The sequence below is a fragment of the Poecilia mexicana genome, unplaced genomic scaffold (genome assembly GCF_051168715.1).
Source record: "Poecilia mexicana isolate PSO_F unplaced genomic scaffold, ASM5116871v1 scaffold_23, whole genome shotgun sequence".
Lineage (NCBI taxonomy): Eukaryota > Metazoa > Chordata > Actinopteri > Cyprinodontiformes > Poeciliidae > Poecilia > Poecilia mexicana.
In genome coordinates this window covers 15,004,884-15,028,123 of record NW_028263392.1, presented here as the reverse complement: position 1 = coordinate 15,028,123, position 23,240 = coordinate 15,004,884, and the positions used below count along the sequence as shown (strand labels likewise).

The window sequence follows — 23,240 nt, the reverse complement described above, 5'->3', positions numbered from 1 at the left end:
ATTTTCTGTACTTTGTTTCCATAAGACAAGAAAAACCCAACAAAACTTCACTTCCACTTAAAAACATCCTTTATTAAAAGTTTTGAACATGTGTCATCAGTAACAACCTGCCCTCCAGCCATGGAGAAAAATGACTGTAGTGTTTCACACACACCGGTATCCACTGTAAAAAGTGTTGGAACCTCAGCTTCGGTTAATAATCAAAAAGATAATGATTAGATTTTCTGAGTCACGATGATCCCAACGAGGACGTAAACATAAACCTACCCTACCGAGGAAATTAACTTTAGATCAATGTCTCCCTCGATCCAAACCACCAAAACGTTTTAATTATATATTTTCCATATACAGCCCTTTGAACAGGTATTTACAAGAAGAAATAACACCGAAGATTTATAAAGGATGTGACAGCAGAATTAGCAGCCCAGTGTTACGAGACAGGAATGATATATGGAAGGCCATTTAACCTATATTTCATAAGGAATTACATTAAATATAAATTAATGGAGATATCGTTCAAAAATGTGTCATCCTTCATCCGTTGGAATGCAGCAACATCATAATGGACATAAAGGGAAACGCGTCTCTAAGACGAACAGTAAACAGTACTGGAGAACGGATTAAAAACTGCATAATTAATGTAAAGAGACACGACACGGGGATATGTCAAACCATAAATGGCACCGTTCACCATTTTTGTGCATAAAAGGAAGTTAGGAGGAGATAAATATCACATAATAAACTCAACTTGAAGTAATTAATTTTAAAATGCTTCCTGCTTCCTCGAAACAACCGTTAATCTCACAGCTAGCTTAGCAAGCCAGCAGAGCTAGCTTACTTAGCATAGTTACTTTAGCTACTTTTCGATGTAAATTCGACTCTTTCACAGGATTTTAGCTCCGGTATGTGGTGCTTTAAAGAAGTATTCACACCTCTTGAATTATTTCGCATCAGTTGTGAAGCTGAAGAAACTTTGTGCATAGTTTTCCATGTTTTTACAAATAAAGAGCCGACCTTAGGGGGAACTAGTTGTGTACTCCACAAATTAATCCCCCATGTAAGAAACCATGCCTCAGTTTTCATCCACCTCACAATTATGTTCTGCTTCATTTTGGTTCCTACTGTAAAATCCCAGTAAAATACACAAATTTTGTGGATTTTCAGAATTTTTCCCTGTCATTGGTAAGACTCAGAGCTTAAATCTACAAGGCACATGATACACAACATTTCCAAAAAACACTTGGTGGCGTCTTTTCTTCCTCCATCCATGTCTTTCTTCCAACTCATCAGATCTACAAGTGAAACCCAGGAAACCCTCAGACTGGGGGGATCTTCATAAGATGGCCAAACTACTTACAGTTCCTTTTGATGTGAAGGAGCGGTGGCTCAGATCTACCAAAGAAGCTAATTTCTTAGCTCCATAATTACAGTTGAGGGTTGCATTTGTTTATTTTACTAAGTAATATTAAGATATTGTCCCTTTGCATCCGTTTTGAAGCAAAATCTCCCACTTGTAGGTGACTTGAGGTCACCTACGACCAAAGAGTTGAAACAAGCACCCCCTGAAGTAAATGTATATACTTTGGCTAAACGATTAAAGTGCACCATTTGTACAGAACATCCTTCGGACCCTTCTGTTAAATTATTATATATCACGCTATGAATTATAACCAACACATTTCTATTTTCTTGGACCTTCTCTCGTGTTATTTGGAATGGGTTTTCAGAGGTATCCGCCCAGGCAGAGGAGCAGCAGTACATGCACAGTGAGCAGGTAGAGGCCGAGCAGCAGAGGGGTTCGCTGACGGGAGCAGAACGCCACGCGGAGCATCCGGAGCAAGCTGGGGCCTCCTCTGCGGGTCTGCCAGGGTAAAACACAGCGTTAGGATCACGGATGGTTCTTGTTGCAGCTGTTAAGGTGACGGATGAGCCTAACCCGGGTGACGGCGCCTTCAGGCGGCTCGATAAACACAGCCGTCTCAGAGAGATCCCCTTCGTTTGCAGAGTGCCATGACGCCTGGCTGTGACTGATGGAGACAAAAACATCAGGTGATCCATTTCTGATGCTTCAGCTCATCAATTATGGATTATTTTGTCAAAATATAGTAATATTGTGAACAATCCATGAGCAAGAGGGAGAAAATTGAATAATAAAACAGTAATGAAAATATTTTGGGTTAAAATGAATAAAAGTGTGTAGGTAAGGTTTATTAAAGGTAACATGAAGGACAACTCCACATTTCTGTAGAAAGATCTATAAATCAATAATTTTCAGCCTGTATTTGCTGTTTTTTTCTATAAGCTGAATTAATATTAACCAAAACTGGTCCCTTAAAGACTAATTTTATTACATCCATACTTATTATCCTTACAATCTTTTTATTCTGAATTTTTCCTATTTTGTCCCATTTTTATATTAGATAATTTTTTTACTTTTAAATTTTGCCTAGTTTTTTACATTTATTATCATTTTCAAAATGTAATTAAAGAATAAAAGATTTTCTATTTTATTATCTTAAGTTTTATTAATTATTTTCCTCAATTATGTCAATCATAGCTTCAAGAAAAATAAAACATTTTAAGTTATTATTTTATTTATGCATTTACTACTTTTATTGTTACTACTCTGTATTCTAATATTTATTTTACGACTTTATTTTTATTATTTTGTTTGTATTGATGAAAACTGTGCTTTACATATAACAGTATTTTGTATTATTTTGTTACATTAATTAAAGAATATAATTAGTAAAATTATATATTTAATTGTTTTACTAATAATTTTATTTTTGATCATTTATTATATCCAAAGTTATTAATATTGCTTTTTTTATTCTTAATTTTTGCTGGTTTCTTTCTAGTTTTTTATTATTTTTTGTAGTTTTGTCACAGCCCAGGAGGATTTTTTTTGTTTCTTTTGTTTTTTAAAGTTCGAACCGTTTGACGAGATCTTGTGTCGCCATCAGCTGCTCCTCAACCGCCAGCCGCTGCCGAGTCTCTTCTTCTAGTCTGACGTACAGAAAACAAAATCAGCATCTATTGTGTCATTTCCTGGATGAAGCGTTTGATAAAAACCTCTGCTGAAGCTCCAGGAGCTCCGCCTTGGAGCACTGGCCGTCGGTCAGGATGCTCCGCTCCTGCGGCGCTCCAGGTGGGCTGTCTCCTTCCTCTGTGCCCTGCAGGGATTTAGACATAAATAAACTAAAATAACACTTTGCTAAATTACTTATTTCCTTCTGCTTACCTGTCTCTGTAGCTGTTCTCGTTTGAGTTTGGGCTTCTGGAGTCGAGCCTCGTCCAACATGGCGGCCAGCTGCCGCAGCTGTTGGTCTTTCTCTGAGAGCGTGGCGAGCGTCTGCTGCTTCAGCTGCTCCGCCTGAGCCAGCCAGTCCGTCCGCTCCAGCCTGGAAGTCAAACCAATAAAAAAAAGGTTGATTTCACTACTTAAATTTAACAGTGCAGAAAGATCTGCAACGGCATGTTAAAAGAAAAATAATAAAAATACAAAAAGAGTAAATTTCCACCCAAAAACTCAGAAATTTTCCAGTTTTGTCTAGAAAGTTTCTGAAATCCCAAAATGTCCAAGAAAAAAAAAAAAAAAAATTAGTGAACTCCAAAAATTAAAAATTTGCGAGAAAACTCCCCTTAAAATTTAGGATTAATCTCAGAATTTTTAAAATTATTTTTAGAAAAAGTTACAAATTTGCCAGGCAAAAAACACTAAGAAATTTTGAGAATAATCTAAATTTCTCTAGAAAAACAAAACAAAAAAAAAGAAAAAAAAAAAAGAAAATTTTCAAACTTCCAAAATTTAAAATTTGCAAGAAAAAGGACTCCTCAAATTTTTAAGAGATTTTCTAGAAGAAAAACTTGAAAATTTCTGATCTCCAAAAGTTAAAATAATTTGAGGAAATGTTGAGATTAAGTTCAGGAATTTTTAAGAAAAAGTTTCTATAAAGTTAAACATTTTCCTTTTTTTCCCCCAGAAAACGTCTTAGATAAACTCAGAAATTTCTGTATTTTTTCTAGAATATTTGACATGATTAAAAATTAGATTTTTTTTCTACCAAACTTTTAATATTTTGACTTTATTCTCCCAATTTTATGATTTTATGCACAATTTCATTTTCCCACCTTGTGTTAGTGCTCAGTAAAAAAAAAAGGCTAAATATGTTAAATAAAAAAATCTGTAGAACGTGCCAATTTTTTAACTATCCAACCAATCGTCATAATAATCGATCAGTAAAATAATTAGCTACACTAGACGGAAACAAAGTAAAGCAGCAATAAAATTCTCCTCTTATAAAGTGAAAATCTTTCAGCTTATTGTCAGAAATGTTCTATAAAAAATGAATAAAATTTTAAGATTTGTTTTGTAGAAAATTTCTGATATTAATCTCAAAATTTTCAGATTTTTGAGGGAAGTGTACTCCTTTTTTCTATTTGGTGGAGAGGTGGAACCTGAGGGATTCCGTTTCCTGCTTGCTTCTCTCCGCCGCGCTCTCCAGCCGCGTCACGGCCTCCAGGATCTCCTCGTTCTTCTTCTTCTCCTCTAAAAGCTCCTGGCTGACTTTAATGAGCTCGCCGGCTCCCAGCCGAGCCAGGTCCGACTTCTGCTTCTTCAGCTCGGCCGTCTGCGCGTTCAGCTGCTCCAGCTGCACATACAGAGAACACAGCAGGAACGATTAATTGTGATTAATCGTTTACTGAAATAACGTTCACTGAAAAAAAAAGTTGATTTCCTCATTTAAAAAAGGAATTGATTTTTTTTTTATTAGAAGTTTAAGTTTATTTCTAATATATAAAAAAATACTACAGTAAGAAAACATACAAAAAAAAAATTAAGAGAAAGTCAAAATACGATAATAGAGTTGGAATAATATGAGAATCCAGAATATTGCCAGAAAAAAAAGGCAAAATAATATGAGAGTAAAGTTAAATTTTGACAATAAAGTTGCAATATGACGAGAATAAAGTCAAAATAATGACAATAAAGTCGTAGTACGAGAAAAAAGTCACATGTGAATAAAGTCCAGTTGTAATAGCATGAGAATAAACAATGCTTTGAGATAAAGTAGTAATATGACTTTACTCTTGTAACTGTAATTTTTTAAAATCTTCTTAGTGTGGCTTTAATACTCCATTGTTGGAAAAAAAAAAAGGCTGAAGTAGTTAACTAAAAATCTGGACAGAAGAGAATTGGAACATTCTTCAATCGTCAGGATAATCAATAGATTAATCACTAATAGCAGCAAACGGAGCGCAGGAAAGTGTTGCTAAAATGCTCATATCACGAAGCGAAGCAGCAGCTTTCAGCTCACCAGCCTCTCCCTGTCGTTCTGCAGCGCCTGCAGGGCGTTCTTCAGGCCCCACACTTCTCCAGCGCCGCTCTGTGCCGCCCTGCTCCGCTCCTCCGGCTCCCTGACCTTCTGCGCCTCCTCCTCTCTGGCCTGCTGCAGCGCCGCCATGGCGTCGGCGAGCTGCTGCCTCAGCTGCTTGGTGGTGTCCGTCTCCTCCAGCAGCCGCTGCTCCACGATCAGCAGGTCGCGGGCCAGCTCCGCCACCCTCTCCTGGGCGCTCTCCGACTCGGTGCGCATCACGCCGCCCTCCCAGCGCAGCTCGGCCAGCTCTCTGCTCTCGGCGGCGAGTCGCTCCTCCAGAGCCTCGGCTCGGACGCGCTCCGCCTGCAGCTGCTCCCTCAGCTTCTCCACCTCCGCTCCAGGTGCGTCCATCACCTGCGAGGCTTGACTGAGAGTCTCCATCTCCACTTTCTGCGTCTCTTCTTTGGTTTTGCTCCTCAGCTGAGCCTCCAGCTCCTCGCGCTCCCGCTGTAAGGTCGAGATGTGCTCCCTGTGAGCTGCCAGAAGCTGTTTGTGTTGGGAGTCCTTCAAGCTTAACACTTGGGTGAGTTCGTCTCGGTATCCGTGGAGCTGAGCCGACAGCTTGGTCTGCTCGGCGTGCATGTCGTCTCTCTGGACCAGCAGAGAGCGAAGCTCCTCTTTCAGGCTGTTGTTCTCCGCCGCCGCCTCCTGGATCAGACCGTCCTTCTCCATCATCACCTGCAAGACGACGCACAGGGCAAAACAGGTTCAGCCTTTAATTGCCCTGCGATTAGGTCAATAAAAATCAATAAATCAGTTAATCACATGATAAATTAAAACAAACTCAATGATTTAATGTTTTTTCTATCTTTTTACTTAAAACTGGATGATAAAAGTCTTCAGTCTGGTGTTTTGGTCTCAACTGGCCAATAATTCATTTAATTTCAGTTGTTTTGTTTATTTATTTTGAAAATTTTAAATGTCTTCAGGTTCCAGTGTTAAGTCTTCTTTACAAATTTATCAGTACACGACTTGAAAATGGTCTCAAAACAACAAGATATTATTTACTGCAATAATTACAAGGTTAATTTATCATCCAGCTAAATTTTTTATCTTAATAGACCTTCAAACAATTATCGATTAATGGCTTATTAGATGAAAGTGATTTCTAACTGATTAAAAACATTTGTTAGATCTTCTTTTAGTGTTGCAGTTTGTCTGCCATCCAGCAGAGGGCGCCGCTGGGCATCCTTAAGTGCAGCCAGTTGATACAGAAACAAAAATGGCGGATCCATACCAGAACAGGAAAAAGAAATGGTTGTGTGTGACGGAAAATGAACTTTATGAGGTTTTTGTTTGTAAATATTAAAACTCAACAAGCTCCCTAAGGTTCACTTAACAACGGAGCAGGTCCAACTTCTCAACTGAAAATTACTCCGTGTTGTCTCACGAAGGTGAGATAACAGAAAATTATAACGTAATGGGAAAAAAAAAACATTGTCTCAATAAGCAAGACTGATTTTACTTGGCGAATTAGGGCCACTGTAGTAAATTTCTGCCAAAAAACTCAGAAATTTTGAGATTAATTTAGGAAATTTCTGTTTTGACTTGGAATTCAGAAATCTCAAGTTTTTTTCTAGAAATTTTATTGTTTTATTTTTTTGTCAAATATGTCTACTTGTATCTGGATGATTCATCCTTCCTCCATGCCTGTGAGGTTAGAAAGTCTCCCACCATCTTCAGTCACTCAGATTAAAAAAGGTTCAGCCTTTGTAACTGAATCTTTATCTCCTTCAACAGATTCATCTGGAAAGCTTTCGTCACTCAGCTTTTCGCTCCTACACTCAGGGTACCTGCAGGTGTTTCTCCTCCAGCTGTTTGTACATGCTGAGCACTCGGTCTCTGTCGTCCTGCAGCGACCCCATCGCCTTGGTGAAAGAGTCCAGTTTGGCTTTCCGGTTGCTGCTCTCCTCCTGTGCTTCCCGTAGTTTTCCTTCCAGATCCCTCACTTCTCCTCTTCTCTGCTCCAGCTCCCTTTCGGCATCTTGTGCCCGGCTCTCAGCCTCCTTCCGCGCCTCCTCTGCTGCCTTTTGGAGCAAATTATGTGCAGAATCAAAATATTTGAAAAGGGTTTTAATAAATTTTTCAGAAAACCTAAATTTTTTTCCACCAATGCGCTCCTCAGGTTTCCATAGTTCAGAGTGATGTCAGCGCCCAGGGCGGCCATCTTTAGACTCTGAATTCAGGTCAACTCTAAGAAAGACTATTAGAGCCTGGCTAGGTTTTAATTTTTTTGTAATTCAGAGAATAAAGTAATACAATAATAAATCCTTAATACTTCTAGAATATAGAAGAATAAAGTATTTTTTGAAAACTCCAACTTGAATAAATAAAATAAAAAAATTAAATGCAGAATGCTGAGAATCTTGTGAAGTTATGCTTTGGTATGGGCATCAAATTATTTTCAGTAGCACGACTAATAATTCAACAATTAATTTAGTAACCAGTTAATCGATAGTGAACAAACCATTTGCTAAAAAACCCCCAAAGGTACTTGCAAAACATTTTGCATTTAAGATAAAACAAACAATTGTCAATAGATTAATCAAAAACTAGAATAATTGTTAGATGCACCCTGAGACAACTTGTCTTAATATTTTGTCATACAACTCCCAGAAAGGATAATTGAAATAAAAGCCAGTTTTTAAAAAAATATATTCTGTCATTTGTAATTTCCTTTTTAGAAAAGAAACCAAAAAACAGATTCAAATTGTAAATCGGATCTGGGATTAAATGAATCCCTTGATAGGAACTTGAGAGAATGCGTCTGTAGTTCCCACTCCTTACCAGTTGGTGGCAGCAATGCTACCTGCAGTTGTTTGCTACCTGCAGTTGTTTGCTAGAAGAAGAAAGTATTTGTTTACCTGTGCGACAGCTAGCTCCTTCTCCCCCAGCAGCTCCACCTCCCTCCTCTCCTTCTCGTGTAGCTCCGTCTGTAAACTCTCCGTCAGAAGCTTGGAGGAACGCAGGTCCGTCTCCAGCTGCTCCACGTTCAGACACAGACGCCTCTCCTCGGCCTCCCTCTCCCTCAGCTCGGTTCTGGCCCGCTCCACTTCGCCCGTCTGTCTGCCGACAGCCTCCTCCAGAGCCCGGACCCTCTGACCCAGACTTTCCAGCGAGTTTTTGAGGACGCCGACTTCGTTCTGAGCAGATACCAACTCGGATGCGGTTTCCTCCAGCTTCGATCTTTCCTGATCAAGAACCGCTTGGTGCTCCACGACTTTCTTTTGCTCTTCTTCCAATCTCTGCTGCCAGTCTTTCTCTGCTTTCTGTAACCTAAAATGACAAATATTTTTAGTTCATAGCTTAAATCTAATGCTGCATTGTCAGAACCAAATATTAAGACGATACATCGTTCTCCTGTGACGTTACTTTTCTGGGAACTTTGTAACCGACGGCCATCTTGGTTGCATCAACAGATATTGATGCAACCAGTAATTTAATATTTAAATGTAGCAAAAACAAATTTAAAAGATGTACCTGTTTACAGACTGCTCGAGCTCCTCTTTCAGCGCCGTCTCTTTCTGAAGCTGATCCGTTAGCTCCTTGGCGCGTGTTTCAGCCTCGCGGACTTCAGCCTCCTTCCCCTGCAGAGCGCTGTTGAAACGCGTCTCCCACTGCCGGGCTTCATCCAGAACTCTGTCCCTGTCGTCTTGCAGGGAGGACATGCTGCGAGAGAAGGCGGCTAACCTAGCTAGAGTCTCGTCCAGACGGGCTTGGGTCTCCTGGGCTCGCCTCTCTGCTGCCTCTGCCACCTCTCTGGCTTCCAGAGCAGCTTCCTCCTCCTTCTCCCGCTCGCTGTAGGCCTCCTCCAGTCTGAGCTCCGTCTCCTTCAGCTCAGCTCCCAGCCTGAATCTCACAGAGTCCAGAGTCTGCTCCGCCTCCGCCTTCAGCGCAGCCTCTTTCTGCTGGAAGCTTTGCTCAATGGCCATTCTTGCAGAGACTTCCTCGCTTGCCTCTTTCCGAGCCTCCGCTAGTTCGGTTTTATAACTCTCCATTTCTGCTTCAGACCTCTTCAGATCTTCTAATGTTTTAGCGGACTCCATCTTTGACTGCTCCAGCCTGCCTCGGAGCTCCTCCTGGTTTAGCTGCAGGGCTTTGACTTCACGTCCAAGTTCACTGATCTTTTCCTGATATTGGATGGAGTCCCTCTGAAGCTGCCGCACTTCCAGTTGCTTTTCCCTCAGTAGCTCCTCCAGCTGCTTTGCTCGGCTTTGGCTGCCTTCTTTGACTCTCTGGGCAGACCTCAGCTGCTGCTCCAGTTCCCTCTGCTTTCCGGACTCCGCCTCGGCTTCGGCTCTCTCTCGCCGGGCCTGCCTCACATCTTCCTCCAGCCTGGCGGCTCGGTCTCTCTCACTCTGGACCTCAGCCTCCAGCCTCTCTACCTCTCGCTGCGTCTCAGCGAGTTGCTCACGGTTGTCTGCCGCTTCTTGCTGGTAGGTGGCAATGCTCCCGTTGAGCTGGGCCAACTGGTTCATCAGACGCTCCTCCAGGTTGTCTTTTTCGGTTTCAAGACTCTCAAGGAGTTCTTTGAGCTGAGCTTCTCTCTTTGAAGCGTCTTCAATCAGGTGTGTTTCTCTCTCGTTGCTCTCTTGAAGGTTCTTCTCCAGACGGTTCTCGTTATTTTTGCTCTCCTGCAGCTCTTGCTCAAGAGAGGCCAGTTCAGCTTCTCGTTTTTGCCAGAGTTCCTTCTCTGCATTCAGAATCTCAATCTCCCTCAGTTTATCTTCCAGTAAAGCTTGAGCCTTTTCCTTTTCTTCTCCAACCGCAAGATCGTCTTGTGGCTCTGCTGCAGTCATCACTGACTGCGTTGCAGTGATGACTTCCTCTACAACAGGTGCGGAGCTGCGTTGATTTGCCTCCATGTCAGCCAGTTGTCCATTCAGCTCTTCAACCTGCTGCCTTAGAGCATCTCTTTCCGTTGCTGCAGCTTCCAGTTCAGCTTGCAGAGCTCTCATCTCCTCCTGAAGACGCTCTGCTTCAGCTTTGATGACCGGGTCATCTTGTTTTGAAGTTTCCTGCCTCTCTCGGAGTCTCTCGTTCTCCTCCTCCAGCTCCATTATCTTTTGCTGTTTTGTCTTTGCAAACTTCCTCATCTTGTCCTTCACTGTGTCCACCTCTTTCTGCGCCTCCTCTGCTCGTCTCTCGCTCTCCTGCCTTGCAGTCTCGTGAGCTCTCGCCTTAGCCGCCAGCTCCTGTCTTTCCTGCCGAGCAGCTTCCAGGACCTTCCTCACACGCTCCGCCTCGTCACTCACATTCTCGTAAGACTTGAGCAGAGTCTCGTACTCCTCCTTCATCCCTTGGACCTTCTCCTCCCACTCTTTACACACCTTCGCCGCCTCTTCCTTTGCCAACTCCACCTCCTTCTTACAAGCGTCCTTCTCATTGATTATTCCCTCCATTACGAGCTTCAGACTCTCGCATGATGACCCCAGACTTTGGTTCTCCACTAGCGTCCGATCCACCTCCTCAATAAGTTTTGCCCTTTCGCCTCTTAGACTCTCAAGCTCTTCTTCTGTTGAATCGATCTTCTGCTGCAGCTCGGCAACTATCTTCTCGGCCGAAGTGAGCTGCTCCTTTAGTGTCTTGTTCTCTTTGAGGGCCTCTTTGCGAGACACCAGAGCAGCTTGAAGCTTTCGCTGAAGCTGCAGGAGCTTTGCCTCACCGTCTTCTTCTTGCTTTTGTGGAAGCTCAGTCTGCAGCTTGTGCATTTTCTCTTGCTCTGCCTTCAGTTCCTCCTGTAAAGAGCTTATCAGCTGATCTTTCTCGGACACAGAGTCTTGCATTGAGTGTATGAGGGAGTTCTGCTCACTCAGCTGCTGGCTGAGCTCCGATATCTCGTGGTTCTTGTTGTCCAGGAACTGCTTGAAGTCTTCCACTTCAGCTTGAAGAGTTTTCATGGAGGCCTCTGCAGAAGCTTTTGATGCCGTTTCTATCTCTGCCTTGAGGGTTTCTGTATAAGCCTCAGCTTGAAGATACTTTTCTCGAAGTTCATTCATCTCCTCATAGAGGGCATCGATCTGCTTTTCCTTCTCTCTCAGTGCTTCCAGGTCTTTACCCAGTTCAAATATCTCAGACTCCTTAAGCGACAGGCTGCTGTGAGTTTCCTGGAGCTGCTTCTCCAGCTCAGTGTTCACTTGCCGACAATCTTGGATCTCGTCTTTAAGAGCTTTTAGAGATTCCTCCAGTTGTGTCAATGCAACAGGAGACGGCTTCGGAGGATGCTGATCCGGATCGCTTGCCTGTGGTTTCAGTGAATTCGTTTCAGATGCAGCAAAGTCCACCCAATCCTCTTGAACCCAACTGTTTGCGGCAGACGCCTGTGCCAGTTCTGGATCTCCATCAGAGGTCGCCTTTTCCTCCAGCTCTCTAAGCTTGTCGAGAAGACCTTCCCGTTCGCTGCTCTGCACGTCAAATCGCTCGGTCAGCTCGTTGAAGTCATCCTTCAGCTGCTTCATCTGTTCGCGATGATGCCTGTCTTTCTCTTTGCCTTTGCGGATGGTTTCCTTGCGGGCTTCTTGGGCTTCTTGAAACTTCTTCTGCAGCGTCTCACACTCCGCTTGAAGAGAAGCGACTTGAGACTGCAAGATGCCCGTTTCAGAGGTGGCTTCAGGCTGTTCTTCGTTCAGCTTTCTGTTCAGAGCAATTGTCTCTGCAAGGACCTGATCCTGATGGTCAAGTCTCTGTCTAAGAGCCTCCACCTCTTCCTCTTTGGACCTTAAAGAGTCTTCTAGCTTCATGATCTTGTCCTCCAAGTCCTGAATCTCAGATTTTTGAGGGAGCTTTTCAGAAGGTTCTTCTCTCTCGTCTTTCTCCTTCCATCGTTCTGCTTCCTTCTCAAACTCGCCGACTTTCTTCATCAGCTCCTTGCGCTGAACCAGAGCTGCCTGCAACTTCTTCTTTGTGTTTACCAGTTGCATTTCCAATGCTTCCTTCTCCTTCCTCAAGGTTACCACTTCTTCGTCATCATTAGATGCTTGCTGTTGATCATCTCTGACCTTCTCCAGCTCTTCCATCTGCTCCTTGAGTTTACTCACTTCTCCTTTCATCTCAAACTTCTCTTCTTCTGCTTGAAGGAGCCTGGCGGACATGCTGTCGTTAAGCTCCGCCACCTCCTTTTCTTTCTGGGTGAGAAGAAGCTGCAGCTCTTGAATCTCAGAGTCCTTCTTTGATAGAGACTCGTTGTGCAGATCTGAAGTCTGAGAGTGCTCCAACAGGCTGTTTTCCATTTCATGAAGCTTCTTCTGCAGCTCAGAGGAGAGAAGCTCTCCATCCTCCAGCTGGGCGCTCAGCATCCTTGCCTCACCTTCCTGCTCAGACAGAGCTTGCTGCGTCGTTTCCAAATCTGCCTGCAAAGCCTCAATCTTCTCCTCCTTGGTTTTATTTTCATTCTTTAAAATCTCCAGTTCTTCTTCCAGAAGTTGCATTTCGACACTCTGTTTCTCCACCATTTTGCCGTTTTCCAGCTCCTTGGACAACCTGAGTGCTTCAGCCTCAGCTTCCTCTTTGGCGACGGTGAGAGACTGGGCTTCCTCTTCTAGGGTCTTGATTCTCTCCTGTGATGCTGCAGCTGCGTCTTTAAGCGCCTGCAGCTCTGCCAGAAGCTCACCGTACCTCTTCTGCAGCTCCTCGGCTAAAGCTTGAGCAAAAAGATTGACGTTTTCGTCGGAGGAGGGACTCTGTTGGGTCAGGTGGACTTGGACCACGGATGACGACTGGGAGGATTCCTGCTCCATGCTTGTTGCCACCCAGGACTGACCAACATCCTGCGGGGTGGAGGGCCACTCCTGAGCGCCATCTTGATTCATGGCTTCCAGGAGCGTCCAGCTGCTGTGGGCCACCTCCGAATCAGTGCTGGTGACCATCTCATCTGAGGAGGTGCCCTTTGATTCTTCAGGAGACTCGGACTGGGGTCCGATGAGCTCCGGGCTGCTTTCGCTGTCAGCAGGGATGGAGAGGACGGAGGTGTCTTCTGCAACTAAGGTGGTCTCTTCATCTTGTGCGTCTTCCACGGAGTCAGCAGGAGCTGCGGCAGCATCTTGGTCCGGACTTTGGTTCATTTCAGCTTCTCCTGAGCTTTGTTTTGTAGCAACTATGATGGATTCTCGTAAGGCAACTAGCTCATTGTCTTTTTCTACAAGCTGCTGCTCCAGCGCCAAAATATGTTCTGCAGAAGTTAAGAATAAAAAAAACATATATTTTTGACTAGCTCCACATTATGATAGTGTGATCGAGGCATTTAACTGTAATGTTCAAACTTAATGTGACTGAAGTTACAGAATAAATTATGGTAGTTATCTTAAACAAAATCCCATTTTGTTAGGCTTACAATGTATTGATGTTAAGCAGAAGTGGCTTAGCTTCTCACGTGCTTATCTTTTATGTAAAAAATGAACCGATTTGCTCAATTGTATTTTTTATGCATTTCTAAAAATAATGGGTTAAATAAATGCAGAATAATCGATCACGAAAATAATTCTTAGTTACGATATTCATACCCAAGATAGTAAACTTAAAATAAATGCTAAGACTTTTTGTCCTTGCCTTGACCAAATAAGGAAAATAGGATTCAATCTGTTAAATTTAGTTGCTATTTGCCTTTAATTTATGAAGTGTGCAATGCAGATAAAAATGTATTTACCTTTATCAGGTTGGGATGAATCCGGAGACGTTTCAGTGTCAGACATCTAAAAAAAAAGAAAAGAGGATATGATATGTTTAACTAAATCTAGATAAAACGGCTTAATATTTAAAAAATAAAAGTCCTCTAAATAAAAACAAAACGCAGTTATGAAGTTTATGTTTTGAAATATTCTCCCAGTTTAAATCTGAATTAGCGGCGTGGCTCATGAGTCTGTAGTTCAAGGTGAAGGTCGGCTCAGTGGAGAGGGGATTAAATATGCTTCGTCCCTCTGAGATGAAGCATCCAGACAGACACCGTCCCGCCTGGCCTGCATTAGACAGGTGCAGATCACCTGTCCAGACTAAAGCTGTGACCCAGAACAGGGAGGACAGAACCTGTCCATCTCTTCTGACCTCAGAGGAAAAGGTGACTTTGAAACTGCACTTAGTTTAGTAAGGGCGCCCAACGCCAGTTGAGACAGATCATCACTTTTAGACGTTTATACAGCAGCTGAATACGACACAAACTAAACTTTTTCCAATTCCGATCTTTTCACCCCCCAAAAAATCTGATTTTGCCACTTTCATGTGGCAAAATCAGCAAACGTGTGCAACTAAATCAGATGTGATTGTTATAAAGTGTCAGCAGCTTTAACAGTCATGTTGCATTTCATCCGACTTTTACGTCGTGGACATGAGACATGCATCATAATTTTGCACCAGAAGAAGCCAGAAAAGGTAAATGTAAAAAAAAAATGGTTGAAAATTATAATTATGAAAGAACTCTGTTCCACTCGAGATCAAAAATGCAACATTTGTTACATTTTCAGCTGGTGTGATTTGATTTTGTCAATCCAAAACCTTTGAAAAAGTGTTTCCCTCCTCGCCTGTGGGGGGCGCTGCACCAAGAACCACTGAAGGAAACACGAAGAAGACAATGAATGCAACTTCCTTCTTGACGAAACGTCAACCAAAACGGAGTGCCATCAGATTTTAGCGGCTGTAGGATTTTTCTTTTTGTCTCAGGTTCAAGAGCAGAAGCCATTTCTCATTCTAGAGCTAAACTCTCACGCCTGTTTTGGTTGTATTTACCCAGAATGCCTTGTGCTGCAGTCCTCTTCCTGCTTTTGGAGCGGTTTCCAGTCCCGCTTAGAGTTTGAACCGTGTCAGAGTTCACTTTAACCGAAATAAGACCGAGGTTTGTAGGCGGACCAGAGTTCGCGTTTTTGGTCCGACTACGCATTCACACCTCCGCAAACGAACCGGACTTTCTAGACCAACGGACTGGAGTTGGACTGAATCAGACTAAACAGAACCTCACCCTGCTCACCTTTAATTAGTTCTACTGGATTTTATTTAGGAGACTAAAGGTGGCTAAATTTTTTTTCTAGTTAAAAAATGATGGGAAATTATGATTTAATGGAAGAAAAATCTGAATAACTTCAATATTAAGACTCTTGTCTGAAAAAATCAAATAAAACAGGAATGAACAGAAAAGGCAATAAAACAAAGTAGAAAATCAAGATGGACTGACTTCTACGATCTGCTGCTCCAGCTGTCGTATCTTGACGTCGGCCTCCTCTTGTTCTGCTGTTTTTATGTGAAGTTGTTCTGGAAATCAGACGTGGAAACTGATCAGAACCAGAACCACGAGCTTAACCGTCGACAGCAGCAGAACCCTTACCCTGCAGGGTCTCCATGTTCTGGGTGAGCTGGGTGTACTGTTCGCTCAGATCTCCGCATTCGTCCTTCAGCCTGATCAGCTGCGTCTCCACGGACCGGACCGAGTCCAGCAGCAGAGCGGGGTCAGTGGTGTCGCCCTCTGGCATCGCTTCAGGGGTGAGGGAGCGAAGGTGGCTCCAGATCTCAGCCAGAAGCTCCTCTTTCTTCTTCATGCCTTCCTGCTCCTCCCTGAGGTTCGCCAGCTCTTTCTGCAGGTCATCAACCTCTGACCTCTCTTGTTCCATGGTCTCCTCCCTGGCTGACTCTGCTTCTCTGATTTTGCTTTGGAGCCGCGTGATTTCCGCCATGTCCCTCTCTGAGGCGTCTCGGTGTGCTTGGGCAGCCGCTAGCTCCGCCTCTTTCATCAGAATTAGCTCCGCCTCCAACCTGGAGACCTCCATCTTCTCTTTCTCCAGCTGCTGCTGGCTGATGAGCGCCGCCTCCCTCAGCTCCGCGTCGACCTGGCGGGCCTGTTCGGCCCACTCCTGCCTCAGCCGGACAGCCTCAGTTAGCTCCTGCTCCATCTGCCGGAACTGAGCCGTCAAAATCTGCAAGAAAAAAAACAAACAAATAAATAAAAATCATGTTTGTTTGTGATTTTTGCAAAAAGAACCTCTAGACCAGTTTCATTTGGGGCCATATCAAAAGTCCTAATGTTCTTAAAGGGCCGGTTGTACCAGAAAGTACTGATAAAACCCATTAAACTGTTAAGATATTAATAAATAGCTATGATTGGATTTTGAGTTTTTTTGCTATCAAAATCACAGATTTCATGGAGGCAATTTAGAAATATTTGTAAAAACATTTTTTTTTGTGTTAATGTACTCGACATAATACCTAGAAAGCATTTATCAGAATAAATGTGATTTTATGTGAATTTCTGAAAAACTGGAGGGACTTAACTGATGAAATTTGGAATCTAAAGGGCCACATAAAAAGCTACGGCGGGCCAGATTTGGCCCCCAGACCTTGAGTTTGACACACATGCTCCAAACAAAATGTGAACCTAAACCAGGGGTGTCCAAAGTGCGGCCCGGGGGCCATTTGTGGCCATTAAATAGATGTTTTGTGGCCCTAAACTCAAAGTCAATAGATTTGCTTATTGAGCTTGTTATTTTTAATCAGGGCAAAATTATTATTGTTAATCTAATTCTCATAAAGTATTCGTCCTTCAGCCTGGACGAACATCCAGACACTTTTACTGCTGTACCAAATTCGTTTTATTTAATTTATTAAACTCGGGTGAATAAGCAAGTTTTCTGAATGTAAGTGACCCAAATTCTGTTCTGACAACTTAGGATAAAATAATCGAACCTAAAAAGACCTGACAATTTGGTGGCTTTTATTTAATACAGCAAATGTGCAAAATGAAAAATAAAATAAGAAATAAAGAAAAAATTGGCTACTTTACTTCTGGCTCATGAATACTTGTGAATAAAATAGTTTGGACGCCCCTGACAGCAGCTATCAGGGCTGCAGTTATTGGGATCTCCACCTGTTTCTGTTGATCAGCGCTGCTCACTTCCTGCTGCAGCATTTCCAGCTCTTGGGACCGAGAGAACAAAGCCTCTTCCAGCTCAACGCAGCGCTGCAGAGCCGCCTGGATCGCCTGGGAGATCAGAAATATCAGACGCATCACAACTTCAATTTAAAACAAAGCTAAAACAAGGACTTAGCCAGAATATGAGGAATATAGTACATGTTTAACCAACCATTTTTCTCATTTCTGAGGAAAATCTGCATGAAAACCTTCATCCTAGCTCTTGACAACCTTAAGAGAGCAGGGTTTGTGTAAAAATAATTACAGCTGGGTTTGCTACCTGCTGCAGCTCGGTCCCATCCTGTGTGCTGACCTTCAGCAGCTCCTCTTCATGTCTCTGAATCTGCTCCTGAAAACGGACGTCCTTCTCAGCAACCACAGCCTGCAGCGCCTGCAGCTGCAAAACAAACCAACCAATCCAAGTTAAACTAATTAAACACTAGCTGCACCTCATCAGCCGAGTTCGTTCGAGTAGTTACCTGCTCGGCGTGGGCAGCCTCCTTCTCCTGCAGCAGCAGCTCGGTGGCCAGGAGTCGCTCCTTCAGCTGCCGGCTGCTGGCCGCCTCCTCGCTCAGCTTGGCCCGCAGATCCTGAAGCTCCTCCTCGGCCGCTGCCGCGCCGGCAGAGGAGAAAGAACCGTCTGGAGTCTGCAGGACGCGAAACGCGTCGAAGGACAAGATTAACGTACAAAGGAGAAATTAATTTAGGGGTTTGTGTTAGAGCGGGGAAATAAGTCACATTTTGGGTGCTGAAGATTATTTTTGCCCCAGTGTTCAGGGCAGCCATCTTGTTTGACAAGCATGTTTTACAGTTTTCTAATATTAGTAATTTCTGGGGGTTTTTTTTTAAAGGGGGTAAAATCAGATTAAAACAGGAAATATCTCGGCTATAGTTTGAGACTCACCGCTGATTCTACTTGTCCTTTCAGCTCCGTTATCTGCTTGTTGAGCGACGCCATCTTGGCTTTCGCCTGCAGTTTCAGTTTGGTGAAGCGAGCTTCCGCCTCTTCTTTCTCATTCTTCAGAAACCAGGAGAAACATTTACAGCAACTTTAACCCTTTTACGCGGGGATGTGTCGGCGGCGACACATCCAAATTTGCAGTACCGTAATTCCGCCACACGTAGCGCTATCTGAAAAATTCCAACGGTTTCTGAAAGGGGAGGCGTTGCCCTTTCCAGCAAGTATCGGGTTAATACGGCAACTTCACAGCTGCAGCTGCAGAGAGTGTAATTAATCCGGGGGGCACTCGTTTAATAGACGGCATATTGCGAAAATAACTTGCTGGATATTGTAAGTTCCAGTTGTTATCGATACATGGGTAAGTATATCATCTCACAGGACATTTAAAGAACTACTTACAATTAAAATAAGGAAGGTTTATTTAGGCAGACGCTTGAAATTCCGGCGTAAAAGGGTTAAACAAGTTAGCAGGAAAAAAAGGAAGCCTGTGAGGCTTTCTACCTTGAGCTGAGCATCTTTCTTGGTCAGCTCGGTCTCCTGCTGCAGCAGCTGAGTGTCTTTGTCTCGGATGAGCTCCTTCAGCTGGACCACCAGCTGCTCCAGGTGGGCCAGCCTCTCCATGGCGTCCTCGGGAACCTCGGCGTCCGCCGCAGTCTGGCCCTCTACGGCGGGGAGCTGAGGCTCCAGAACACCCTTTAAACACAGATAATTACACCAAGAGTAAGACAAAAAGCAAAACTTAAAAATGCAAACTTCATGAATTCTTTTTCGCAAATAATTATGTGATTTCTGAAAGAACCTGGGTTTTATGGGGGGTATCAGAGTAAAAGGGGCAACTTATAGATTCAAACTGGGATTCAGAAAATGTTATACCATGAAAGTAATTAAAGAAACAGCAGCATGACTTACAAGTGGACATTTATGGTATCGTTTATCATTTTTTATGAAAATTTATAACACAAACACTGCTGAAAATGTTACTTTTACTATTTTGTCCACTGTTCATCCAACAAGGAGCAACAATCAATATCAACAAATCTGAAAAATAAGATTAATTGTAGTTATTGTGTGAATATCAGTGAATTAAAATCTCACTTTTTTAAGCAAATGGTTTCCTGAAGAAAAGCAGTATTTCCGTTTGTGGTGTTTATAAATAAAATAAAGTTTTATAATTGTATATTTATGAATCAATATGCTGTGTTACTGATGTCATATTGAGTGTGTGTTGCTGTTTTAGTAACAAATATTATTTTATGATGTCGCTAATGGGAATCCAAATAAATAAACAAGTTACAGTAAAAGATGTAAAAAAATAGTTCATTAATTTTATCATTAGAACAATAACACAACATAATGTTGTGATAAAATTAAAAATCCATATTGCAAATAACAAGTAATACATTTTGTAATCAGCAGTTTAAAAAAAATTAAATAGTTAAAAGTGCAAATAGCAGGAAGACAAACATATGATGAGCAGCTCTGAGTGTTTTTTTGGTGAATATTTCTTATAAAATCCCATTAAAACACATTTAACTTCACCATAACGTAATAAGATATGAAATGAATGACCTGAATGTGCAGCTGATCACATTAAATGACACATTTAGAAGCTCAATATTCTTAATTTTTATGTTTTAAATTGTGTGAATTGAAGTCACCTGTTGGTTTCCATCTGTGCCCTCCTCTCCAGAAAGCTCCTGGAGGACGTTGGCCAGACGGCTTAACATAAAGTCAGGACTGTGAGGAGACAAAAACAATAAAAAACATTTAAAGGCTTCCTTGTCGTTTTACTGCAGACATCTTTTATTAAATGTAATTCAACTCTGCAGTGTTCCTGAATGCAGCTGTTGAACAGGACGCCCATCTGCACCACATATCCTGAGAAACTGGTCCTATGAAGCTGAATAAACATGGCTCAAGGCGTATTTATTTATTTTGCAAGGACAAGTAGATGGAAGCAGCAAAGCAGTTTCATTTAGCCGTTAAAGTTCAAAGAACAAAACACTGTTAGAGGCTGCAGAGGCTTTACATTCAAGCAAAGTGTAACATGATTTATCACTACTTTTATTGTTTTATGGAGTGATTTTATTACTTTGTTTTTGTCTTACTGTTATTTTTGCATATTTTGCTGTTACACAAAACTTTGGTGCAGCTCATGTTTTAAAAGTGCTTCATAAATAAATTTAAACATTCTGTAATTAAAAAAGTGTATTCTACACCTTACCTGGATTGTTTTTACATATTTTATTGCTTTTTATTTTTGTCACATTGGTGGAACAATAAAATATATTTGTAAGATTTTCTGTTTTACTCAGAAAAATAAGCAAGATTTAATAAAAAAAAATTGTCATATACTTTACAGCAATTCATATTCATGGAAAATGCAGAAACAAATTATTTGTAAGAGGTTTACTCATCAACTTTTATTGTTATTCTATTGTGGGAATTTTGTGCAGCAGAAATCGCTAAAACTAGACCTTTTTTTTAAAATTACATTTATATTAAGAAAATCAACAAAAAAGTTTGTCCTTTCTGAAGGTTTATGAGACAAAGTCTTTAAAAATAACACGTTGAGTGTCATTTATCTTATTAATCGAGATGGATTTTAATGCCTTTATAGCGTTATGGCGCTTTAAAAAGTGACGTGTAAAGGAATTAGAGGTTGTTGTTTTTTTGCATCTGATAGAGGCTGACATAAATAAAAGATATGGAGAGTCCGCCCACCATGAGATAAATAAATAAGTCGGCAGCAGCTGAGTTTCACTTTAAATTCAAAGGGCTACACATTAGCAGAGATCCCCTTATCCCTGTTTTCCGGGCTAGACCGAAAGGAGCCGAACGCTTTCCGAAGCTCCTGGACGCTCCACTACGGCTGCGTCGATCTTTTAGTGGAGAGAAAAGATTCTTGCTAGCTAAACGCGCAAACTGACGGTGAACTTCCAGAGCTTAAATGGCAGCCATTTTTAAATAATGCTATAAAATGGAGACGGAGAAGCAGTTCGGTGGAAGCTGAGCGTTTAAACTGACTGTTTCCCACGGAGCAGTGAGTTAGCTGGGGCTACTTGGCGAGCTAACGCTGCTAAAGGTAAATAAGGACAGCCTCTCCTGAGCTTCACTGACTTTCTACTGTTTTTTCCGCCTGACAGCTGCGCACCTCAGTCGGTGGCGTGATTTTTTGAAATAAAAATCAGCTTTAACTCACCTGTGTGGATGCTGCTCAGATAAATCCGTCTGGTTTTAATTTTTCTTTATTTCCTCGGATGGATTTTAGAGCCACATCACCAAACACTCCCGGAAACAGAACTTTCTCTGCTCTGATTGGACAGCTGGGATCTGGAAGAGACCGTTGACAAATTTAAAGGCGTACACACCTCTTTTCTCGTCAGGGAGTGTCTGACTAAATATACCAACCCAAACACGACGAATAATGATAATTTAACTGAACTTATACAGTTTGTAAAGATGGCAAGACATGACCAAAGAGTCAAACTGATTGTGAACCACGGGAAGCAGCTGGGGAGGAGTCTGCTCCTCTTGGCCCACTACACTACGCTGTTTGGGGAGTATTGTGGGCGTTTTGTTCAGGGGATACTGGCGGCCATGAAGTGGACCAGCCTGTTTGCACGGAGCACTGCATCGGTTTTTGACTTCATCTACCAGCATCTGCACTGGGGGAAGAGGACAACCGTCAACACCAAGGAGATCTGCTTGGACCGGTGACTTTTTAATCAGACTGACCATGATGGACCTCAAGAAACTGTAATAGTAGTTTCAATCATTTATCTACCTGCTGATATGACTACTTCAGGTGTGTCACAGGGTAATGCCAACTCTCCAAAAAAAGAAAAGAAAAATTATATATATATATATATATATATATATATATATATATATATATATATATTATACATTACACTACAAGAAAGAGAATTTAATAACCTTGTAACATTTTTTGTAAACACTTTATACTGTAATAAGTTTTTTTTGACAGCCAATTTCATGCGACAGCTACTATTAATTTAGTTTAATATTACTTTATCCACAAGGGAAATCTAATGTCTCAACTCGTATCTTCAAAGTTGTTGTGCATGGTGATGCTTTTTGGCAGGAATGATCTCCAGCAGCAGTCAATTATCCAATGAATCTGAAGATGCCTCTGACTGAAGACTGTTTGACATGCTAACATTTCAACATCTGGGCAGCATAGACGATATTCCACAGCAACGTGTCCTGGATGACGGCATCAGTTGTTGTTAAACCCGGCTAATCCACCTCATTTCAGAGGGATGTTGGAGTAGGGGATACAAAATACTTTATGATAAATAGGAGAGACGGTTTGAACTTCCCCCTTCTCTCTTTCTGTTTTTTGGTCCATGAAATCTTTTCAACTCTTTGTTGTAATTCAGGTTTTATCTGAGCTTTTGAGATGCCAACCAGCTGCTACCTGTTTTTTTTTTGTTCTTTTTTTTAAAACAATAAATTGTTGCCACGGTTACGATAACATCCAAAAGTAAAAATGAAAAGAGAAGAAATCCTTCCAGCTGCACAGTATCTACAAGAAGAAGGAATAATTGTTCAATACATCAGCAAATAAAAAAGAACAAATGCAAACAAAGGGAATAAATCATAACAGAGATTCTTTCAGAAAAACAAACTGGTGAATTTTAGTTGCATTTCATTGTTCTTTTTTAAACTACTTCCACTTGACAGGTGCACTATTTTCTCCTACTGACACTGAGACCAGATGGTTTCCTGTTGTTCCTGAACTCTCAGTGGGCTGTATTGAAATAAACGTCTTCACTAATCGCCTGTAATCTCATTTACCTTTGGAACGAAACACAATTAAAGCTGCAAATGACCTGGAAAACTTCCGATCGATGCTTTCTCAGTTTCGCTCAGGTTTTTGTGGGTTTTTAGGGTAAAAACTATTGGAAAACATAAGAAGTAATATAGCAGAGTAATTTAATTTAGGTCTGGACTTTGACTGGGCCATTCAAACAAGCGAGATATGCCA

General features: G+C 41.9%; 1 protein-coding gene and 1 long non-coding RNA gene across 2 annotated transcripts; one reads left to right on the top strand and one right to left on the bottom strand.

Moving 5' to 3' along the window:
* Window positions 1-51: 51 nt before the first annotated feature.
* On the bottom strand, window positions 52-21,551 carry golgb1 (golgin B1). Its single transcript, XM_014998477.2, has 20 exons — window positions 21,429-21,551; window positions 19,885-19,963; window positions 18,728-18,919; window positions 18,170-18,283; window positions 17,745-17,912; window positions 17,546-17,662; window positions 17,221-17,334; window positions 15,688-16,273; window positions 15,538-15,614; window positions 14,023-14,068; window positions 8,862-13,548; window positions 8,246-8,657; window positions 7,175-7,408; window positions 5,322-6,059; window positions 4,462-4,655; window positions 3,245-3,404; window positions 3,076-3,176; window positions 2,938-3,009; window positions 1,937-2,027; window positions 52-1,861 (listed from the first exon to the last, which is right to left on the bottom strand). The coding sequence occupies exons 2-20, from the start codon at window positions 19,951-19,953 to the stop codon at window positions 1,724-1,726; spliced, it is 8,310 nt and encodes a 2,769-aa protein (XP_014853963.2). The 5' UTR covers window positions 19,954-19,963; window positions 21,429-21,551; the 3' UTR covers window positions 52-1,723.
* Window positions 20,951-23,093, top strand: LOC148152517 (uncharacterized). The gene is made up of 2 exons (XR_015762084.1): window positions 20,951-21,311; window positions 21,498-23,093. It is a non-coding gene; the product is annotated as an uncharacterized LOC148152517 (long non-coding RNA).
* The last annotated feature ends 147 nt before the right edge of the window (window positions 23,094-23,240 follow it).

What these genes read in the sequence shown, in the direction of transcription:
- golgb1 (XM_014998477.2), bottom strand. Translation starts at nt 19,953, where the DNA reads ATGTTAAGCCGTCTGGCCAACGTCCTCCAGGAGCTTTCTGGAGAGGAG. An exon ending in AGGCTGCCCACGCCGAGCAG is followed by an intron (nt 17,663 to 17,744) that starts GTAACTACTCGA and finishes TTTGTTTTGCAG; the next exon opens with CTGCAGGCGCTGCAGGCTGT. An exon ending in GAACATGGAGACCCTGCAGG is followed by an intron (nt 15,615 to 15,687) that starts GTAAGGGTTCTG and finishes TCTGATTTCCAG; the next exon opens with AACAACTTCACATAAAAACA.